The 9,020-nt window shown below is 43.2% G+C and overlaps 1 protein-coding gene across 1 annotated transcript in view; it reads left to right on the top strand.

Moving 5' to 3' along the window:
- Positions 1 to 8,525, top strand: part of enox1 (ecto-NOX disulfide-thiol exchanger 1) — a 355,196-nt gene extending 346,671 nt beyond the window's left edge. The window contains exons 12-13 of the mRNA XM_078559526.1: positions 4,514 to 4,599; positions 7,539 to 8,525. Of these exons, the coding sequence (XP_078415652.1) occupies positions 4,514 to 4,599; positions 7,539 to 7,676 (224 nt within the window). The 3' untranslated portion in view covers positions 7,677 to 8,525. The remainder of the gene's footprint in view (positions 1 to 4,513; positions 4,600 to 7,538) is intronic.
- Positions 8,526 to 9,020: the final 495 nt, after the last annotated feature.

A 9,020-nucleotide genomic window follows, 5' to 3' on the forward strand; every position in this document is an offset into this window, starting at 1 on the left:
AACAGTAGCAGGTCACATTCATGCTTACAGTTCTCTACATGTAATATACACAAAGTGGTGTCTGCTAATTCCATCTGTTAAAGAAGGTACCTGACATTTCATCAGGAGAGTTAACAGCACAGGTGAATAAGGATGTTGATTGGGAGGATATAGACCTTTTTTTATATGTGGAACCAGGCAAGTCAAACTGGATAATTATTGCAAACCAATTATTGCAGGTTAAAAAGCTAACTCACCCACAATTTGCAATTGTGAAATAAACTGTTGGTGACAGTGCACACAGATTTGCTTGAAACACTCTAAGAGCAAATGGTGTTAGCGTTTCTGTCAAGGGATGACAAAGTTCTGTGTGAACCCTAATGATTGCCCAAGCTGAATAGTGCAAATGGCTTTCTGTCACATATTACATGGTTATGTCATTGGCAATGGGGAAGAATGGGAGTAAGATAAATGCGACGCTATACTGGGGATCTACCATCACATCCTAATCACCGATTCTGATCCCAGAATGTGCACTTTACGTGGACACCCTTTTAGCACATAGAGAATCCAGTACCTTGTTTTACCAGCAAATTTATGAGGGCAACTTGCAGACAAAGCCACAGGATAAAAGTCAAATAATTTTTCAACAAAACCAAAACTGTCTAAGTGACACTAGTTTGCAGTTGCTGACCAGTAGCAAAATTATTGCTTTTTTGTCTAAATTATTGCTTGGTGGGTTATGGGTCTATTGCAATTCTTTTCAGAAAGAGTATACGGAGAGAGCGGGCAAGATTAGATTTGAGGGCCAAGGCTTTTCAGTAAATTTAGTAGTTTCAGCTTGGAAAGCTAATTGGCCAGATTTTACTGTTCGGTCTGTCCGCAAGCATTACCAGACCTCCCTGTCGCTTGCCATTTCAACACTCCACCCTGCTCTCATGCCCACATGTCTGTCCTTGGCCTGCTGCATTGTTCCAGTGAAGCTCAACGCAAACTGGAGGAACAGCACCTCAACTTCTGACTAGGCACTTTACAGCCTTCTGGACTGAATATTGAGTTCAACAATTTTAGATCATGAACTCTCTCCTCCATCCCCACCCCCTTTCCGATCCCCTCTTTTTTTCCAATAATTTATATAGATTTTTCTTTTCCCACCTATTTCCATTATTTTTAAATGTATTTCCATCCATTGTTTTATCTCTACCTTTTAGCCTTTTTTGATGCCTTCACCCCACCCCCACTAGGGCTATCTGTACCTTGCTTGTCCTGCTTTCTACCCTTAATTAGCACATTCCTTAGATAATATCACCACCTTGAACACCTCTTTGTCCTTTTGTCTATGACATCTTTTGGCCATCTCCACCTATCACTGGCCCTCTATCCAGCTCTACTTGTCCCACACACCCTTAAACCAGCTTATATTTCACCTCTCTTCTATTTTCACTTAGTTCTGTTGAAGAGTCATACGGACTCGAAACGTTAACTGTGCTCCTCTCCGCAGATGCTGCCAGACCTGCTGAGTTTTTCCAGGTATTTTTATTTTTGTTTTGGATTTCCAGCATCCGTAGTTTTTTGCTTTTACCACAAGTTGCTGGATGGTTTGTGCCACCCCACCAACAGTAGCTCACCCTCAACCTTCTCATGAGGTATATGAAGTTTATGCATCGCACATTAATTGCCGGTTAAATTTACTGTAGAAAGTTAAGCCCAGTAATTACTAGTGTAAGTACCCGCCCAATGACATGAAATTTGTCATGACTATCAATCAATCACTCTTACCTAGTAAGAGAGCAATTATAAGTGTGGAGTCTCATTCCACTCCACAGAATATTATTAGGAGATTTTAAAAATGTGCATTTAAAATGTTTTTGTCTTACTTTTGCTTTGTCACTTTCTCTCTCTTTTAATCCAATCTTTCTTTTTGTTTGTCTTTCTGTATCTAATTTAACTCTAATTCACCATTCTTCTCAACCCTTCCTGTTTTTTTCTCAATCCTTCAATCTCATTGGTTGAGGAGATACACCATTGGTCCCACCTTTTACTTAGGTCCCAGATGCCCTGTTGCCCTTGTCATGCCAATACCAGCTCACACTTATAGCAGCTTTGTGGGCAAAAAATTTAAAAACCTGAATGCAAGTCTAACTAACAGGTCCCAGTACACCAATGTAACCTGGGCCAGTGCATTTTGGAAAGGGAAGGTGAGTGATGTTAGTGCGTGCACCCGTTGGGGGTAAACTTACCCTGCACACATTCTTTTGAAACGCATTGGCAGTTTCACTGTAAATAGGAGGCAGAGAGAGTGTCTCCCTCCCACCCAAACTCGGAGAGAAATGAAGGAAAATGACCCGCAAATTCCACAGCCTGGTAGCCTATGAAGAAAGAAAGAGGATATATTCTAATATCCTTTCACAACTTCTTGCAGTGCTAATGAAGCTTAGATGCTTTTAACCATCTTGTATTTTCCACATGAGTTGATTATATGGTTTGAAAATGCTCCATCTGTTACATGACCAATATTGAAAGCCCTGTAAACTCTCTCAAAAGTAACCCTCTACCGCAATGTCAGAACTGAATGAACTTGGTTGCTGGATGTTAGATTGTGAGTCTGTCATATATCTACAACTCAATTGGCCTACTGGCCATTTAGGACATTTTTACAGTCTCTTTTTATGACATGTTGTACTGAGATCACAATTAACATTCCTATCCCATGTCAACAACAGTTTCCGCACAAAAGCGGGTGATAAACACCATTCAGTCCAGTGCAAAAACAAGTGCAGTGTTATCAGTTCTGATAGCGTAACACATGACACAGTTTGAGAGCTGCAACGTCAAGGGTTCAGATGGTGTTTATAAACCACTGGAACCTCACAGCTTGTACTCGAGTATACTTTTGGAAGCCATTTGTTCTGTACACAGTCACCCATCCTTTGTCCATTATTTGAGTGTCAGTGGATGAAGCTGAAAAGACTTTTATATATATTTATGGCTCAGACCCTAATTCTAAGCACAGTGGACATGTTTGGAATTCAGGACTGCCGCAGATACGTCCTCTGGCTCAATGAGTAGTGTAACTCACCTGCACCTCTTTACCTTGTAGGGGCTGACTCACCCTGTCCTGAATCTACTTGTATGACAGCTCAACTCGAGTGAAATCCCCTGTCACCTCAGTCGGAATATGTATGCCTTTTACGCACCTGTTTCAGTTTCAATCTCCAAAGGGAAACCATTGCACCGTTAGATAATGGGACGTTTAGTACAAATCATTAGCTGCCTTCTGCCACGATAAGGTGAACATGTAGAGCAAATTCACTTAGTTCAATGAGCAGAACGTATTTCCAAGTAATCACATGAAAATTATGAATTGGTTATGCGATCCCACTTTGTGCTACACTTAAACTTTGCCACACATCCCTGGCTTTTTCCACCTGCCTTTTTTGGGACCCTCTGCTCGGCCCCAGCCTTTATTGTGAAAATCCGGTTGTTTTCTCTGTCTGACAGCCTGCTTTATTTTCCAACTGTTTACAGCGAGGAGAGGTCAGCAGCCTCCAGCCCAATGCCTCCAAAGTAGCTTCATCATGTGGTGCCATTGGGCTATTAACATCCATGTGAACCGACAGGATATTGGTTTAATTTGTAATATGAAAGTGGCATTTGAGTTCATGAAACAGTAATGTTACCTCAGCTTTTCTGATTCCTTGTGTTGCATTCATTTGGGGAGTCACTGGTTTGACTTAAAAATGTAACTTATGAATGTCTCTCACTCTTAAAATGGATGTCAAGGCCTTGGAGAGGTTGCAGAAGAGATTTACCAGAATGGTGCCAGAAATGAGGGATTTTAGTTATGAGGGGAAGTTTCAGATGCTGAAATTGTTCTCCGTAGAGTAGTAGCTTAAGGGAAGATTTCATTAGAAGTGTTGAAATTATGAGGGATAGAGTAAATAGGGAGGAATTGTTTTCACTGGTAAGAGGGTCGGTAACCAGATGAGGAAGATTTAAGGTAACTTTTCAGAACAACTGGAGGGGACATGAGGAGACATTTCTTTACACAGTGAGTTATTATGATCTGGAATCCACTGCCTGAAAGGGTATTAGAAAGTAGAGTGAATTGTAATTTTCAAAAGAGAATTGAATATATGTGTGAAAAGGAAAATTTGCATCTTTATATGGAAAAGGTAGGGTAGTGACACTATATGGACAGCTCTTATACAAGGCAGCACATGAACCAAATGGCCTCTTTGTGTGCTCTAAGGTTCTAAATAAGCACAGCCCCAAATCTTTAAGAAACTCTCACCCCTAATGATCACAAATCACTTCAAACATATCCCTGATGTCTATACTTCCAGTTTCCTGAAGTGTCTCCATTGATGGAATACATCAGTTCCACTTAGATCTATCAGCTCGTGGATGCTAGCCTGCGAAATTATATGCAGAGTGACTCTTAATTTATTAAGTCCCAAATGGTCAAGTTTATTGTAAAGGAGGATAGATTGTCAACTGAAGCTTTGAATAATTGTATTATTTTCTGAAACAGGCATTATTTCAACCTTCCTTCATGTCCATCCATTCGGAGCTAACATTGAATACCTCTGGTCTTATCTACAGCGACTAGATGCCAAGGTAAAATATAAGATCAAACCTTACTAATTCATGATTGCGGGACATTGTGTGTGGCGATTAGTGGGCCCTGCAGGATTATTCCATCAGCAGACATCCAGGGCTGAAATCCTGATGGAGCAGCCAACATTATTTGAAAGGGCAGAACCCGGCTGGGAATCTGAAATAAATAAAGAAAATGCTGGAAATACTTAGCAGGTCTGGCAGCATCTGTAGAGAGAGGGGAGCAGGCAGCAAGGCTTTCCCAGTGGCATTGAGATCCCGATGTAGGCCTCAATTCCAGGTCAGGAACCTGGATGTGGCCGTAGCAGGACGTGGGTCGCGAGCTTCCTGGAGGAGGCCAATTTGAGAGAACTCTTGGGAGAGCCCTGTTCATGTTAGGATAGTGGACGTACCAGGAAAGTGGGAGGCCCAATCTGTGAGCCTGTACCGTTGCCAGCCCCGCTGTGATAGGCAGGCACTGCTCAGGCAGGTAAACAAGCCCAATAGCCAATTAACATGGATGCTCTCTCCGATGCCTAATGCAAATGTTAGACTGAAGAGGCCCACATAGGGCTGTTGGTATGGAGAACCACAGGACTGGTTTTGACTGGGCAGTGGCCTTTATTGGGACATGGAACTGCCAGCTCTGATGGCCTCCTGGCCTGTGGACAGGAGGCTACCCCTATAGATCCGCACAGGTTGAGGGGGCGGGGGTTGCACTTTGACAGTGGGAAGATTCCACCTCCTTCAGAAAGTGGCCCCCAGTTGGGCCCTTAAGCCATGTGACAGTCTGCCCATCTCATTGGAGCGGGCTGCAGACTGCTTCTCCCATCCTTCCCCATGACGGTGCCCCCAGAGGCGGGAATGTGTCAGTCGTCGAGTAGCTGTCCCAACACGGCTCAGCCCTATTTTCCCAGCAAGGCCCATCTCCACAGGGCTGGGAAATGTCAGGCCACAGACTAATTGTCTTAGGTCGATGACCTGTTTGTCTTCTGACAAAAGGGCATTGTGCTGGAACACTGCCACCAGGATTGTACAGTGCCGCCGAAAGTCAATGGACTTTTGGACGGGCAGTTGAATCGCCTGTAGCAGCTCTCGCTATGATGGGGCCAGAAAATCCTGGCCATTAACTCTGTTTTTCTCTCTCCACAGCTACTAACTCAGATTAAAATGGGTTCCCAACTTCCCCAGCTTCAAGTTCTGTTTGAAGAATTAGTCAATTGAATTTTCAATGTTCCATCTATCTTCAAAATTACTTAGTTATTTCATTTTGAAAGATAATGTTTTAAAATTCTTTCTTGGAAATTAGGCTTAGCTGGCTAGTCCAGCATTTATTGCCCTTTCCTAGTTGCCCGTGAGAAAAGTGGTGGTGAGCTGCTTTCTTGAACCGCTGCAATCCATGTGGTGTAGGTACACCCACAGCACTGTTAGGGGGGGGAGTTCCAGGATTTTGACCCAGCGACAGTGAAGGAACAGCGATATATTTCCAAGCTGTTTGAATTTAGAATAATTTTTGTAATCCTGTTCTCCAGTTCAGTTTGTTCCCATAATAAAAGTATATCTTCCTTTTAACAGAATTGCTGTGGGAATTTGTTGCCATGGTAACATTGGTTTCTGTGCCTTGAGCAGCATGGAATCTAATTCCAGTGGTATGAAGATGCTGAGGGAAGAAACAGCAGTCCTGGTAGTATGGATTTATCAGCCTTCAGACCAGTCCTAGGCCAGACCAAGTCAAGCCCTTCAGAGACCAGGTCATCTCCCCAATTCTCACCTCCAGCTTAGAAACCTTAAACAATTAAGCTTCAGGAAACAATCAGAGCGATAGCAAGATAAATGACTTGCACTACAAATTACCTTGAGGTGTCAGCTGTGGCTCAGTTCATAGCACCCTCACCTTTGAGTCAGAAGGTTGTGGGTTCATGTCCCACTCCCGGAAAAAAAAAGTCAAGAACTGTGAATGTACTCGAAAGAGTTACAAATTACCTACTTCACCTGCACCTGGTTAATTTTTAATTGACTAAGAAAGAAACATTAGCAGAAGAGAGAGAACCCCCATAAGGAGTTGGAGAATCCCAATGGCATCCCATGATTTGTGATGAAGCCACGAGGGAAATGAATCTTATGAGTGGGGTCTAACCCACTGAGAATTCCATTTATGCCACAAATTTAGCCTTTATCCTACCAAACAATGCCTGGTGCATCACTGAATAGGTGTAGCCAGTGGGGGGGGAGGGTCACCTTAAGAGGACCAACCTTATACTTTAACTCAAAAGGTAATGATTTTGAAAAGGTTCATGTCAGTACAGAGAATGTGGCAATGCTCATCATAACCAACTTAAATAGCTTTCATCTCTCTCCTGAGGGACTTAGCCCCCAAATTGGAAGTCCCAATTTTGTCCAGCGAAGTCATCTGTTGCAGGGTGAGAGTTAAGGGTTGTCAGTCCTGGAGTTATTGGGCTAATTCATTGAAGTGTGTCTCAGCAGATGTGCTGAACAGAATTGTATTCTATATGTCACACATGGTTATATAGGTAAGGACAGTTCATTAACTTAATCATTTTATTACACTGGAGTTCAAGGCATTTGATGACATCAGCTGAGTTTAGTTCAACCCTGCTTCATTCATAAATCCACCATCTCAGAATGTGTACCCCTGCTGGACCAGTGAAAACACGTTTCTCAGTGAGTGTGTGGCAGCAAAGAGTGTGGCGTATGAAGAGGTTTGCCGCTCCTGTCTTCCCACATTGCTCCATGCTACACCGGGGTGGTGGGGGGGGGTGCAGGAAGAGAGGTCAGTGCCACACAAGGAGCTCTGTGCTTTGGCTTGGCATTTAGAGGTGTGGCCAGCTGGCAAAATGGGCGGGATGGCACTGGAGGCCAGTGCAACATTCCCTTCAATGTTGGCGCGAGTGTCTGGGAGCTTTGCTCATTAACCCTCTGGCACTGATTTTCCCATGCAGATATCTTCGGCGGAAATCGAAATGCTGCTCTTACAGCTGCCACACATGTTTAAACAAGAATTCACAGGTGTTGGAGCCACGCTGGAGAAAAAGTGGAAATTCTGTGCTTTCGAAGGAATTAAAACCATCAGCCAATGAGCCTGAAATGACGCTTTGCAAGGGAGAAAAATAGATTATTTTGCATTTCAGGTTCAGGCATCAGTGAGCGTGAAATCTGGTAATTATGAAGAGGATTAAAGCTGCAGAGCCAACCAAGCTTGAGGTCTAATTACTACATCTGTTGTATCTCTGATGACTAAAAATCTATCTGTACCCAGGTTACTGACCTGTGTCAGAATGTGATGATTCCACTCAGTTCTTCATAAGAAACTCTCATTATCTGACTTCTTACCATAGCTGCAACTCCTCAAGAATGAGGGGAAAGGCAGGGGCATTCTTCGGAAATCTTGCCAACCCACCATAAAGAATACAGTTGGAACTTATTGAGATACTTGAGAGTTATTGTGCTGGAGAGACACCGCATTACGATGCTCCAGAAAATGGATGGAAGGCTCAGACTTGCGAGCTGCTATCATGCTGAAAGGCCAGTGTGTGGCCCAAGAGTGCACAGAGCACACTGGTAAAACATGCAAAGGCTTAAACTTCAAGAGACAAATGAGGCAAATGAGTGCTGTCGGCTTTTCCCATTACACAACACAGACCGAGGTCACTCTTCTCATTATCGGCTTCAACTGCAATGTGTTTATAGTGCAGCTTTGATAATGAGGGAAGGAATCGTGATTCTTCTATGTCTCCTAGTCATGCGTGACCTTCTTGTCTGCTGCACCACATGGATGGGAAAATCTTACTATTGTGTAATTTAGAAATAAATTAATTATTTTTATGAAAATTTAAATTATAACCTTTTACCTCACGGTGTGGTGATGCCACCCTCGGTTGCATGTCAGTTTTCTCTTATCAGTCTGAGATCTCAGCATATTCTGTTGAGCCCGGGACACTTCTCAGAAGACACATGGAATGAGGTATATTTGGGTGGGTTCAAGGTATCTCAAGGCAAAAAAAGGCCTGAAATTTTGCCTGCTTCCCTCAATCTACGCTCTCAGATTCGAGGCATGGGGGCTAGTTTTTCCGGCACTGTCAATTCGGGAGTTTTGATGAACTCTTATGAAACACTGTTTCGACCACATCTGGAAGATTAGGTCCAATTCTGGGCACCAAATTTTAGGAAGGATGTGAACGCTTTAAGGAACCAAACAGAAAAGATTTAGGAAAATTCCAGGGATGAGGCAATTCAGTTATGTGGATAGATTGGAGAAGTTGGGGCTGTTCTCCCTTGGAGAAGAGAAGGTTGAGAGGAGATTAGATAGAGGTGTTCAAAATCATGAGGGGTCTGGATAGAGTGGGCAGGGAGAAACTGTTCCCATTGGAGGGAGGATCGAGAAGCAGAGGGCACAGATTTAAAGTGATAGGCAAAAGAAACAA

Source organism: Cetorhinus maximus, chromosome 16 (assembly GCF_964194155.1).
Source record: "Cetorhinus maximus chromosome 16, sCetMax3.hap1.1, whole genome shotgun sequence".
NCBI classification, from domain to species: Eukaryota; Metazoa; Chordata; class Chondrichthyes; order Lamniformes; family Cetorhinidae; genus Cetorhinus; species Cetorhinus maximus.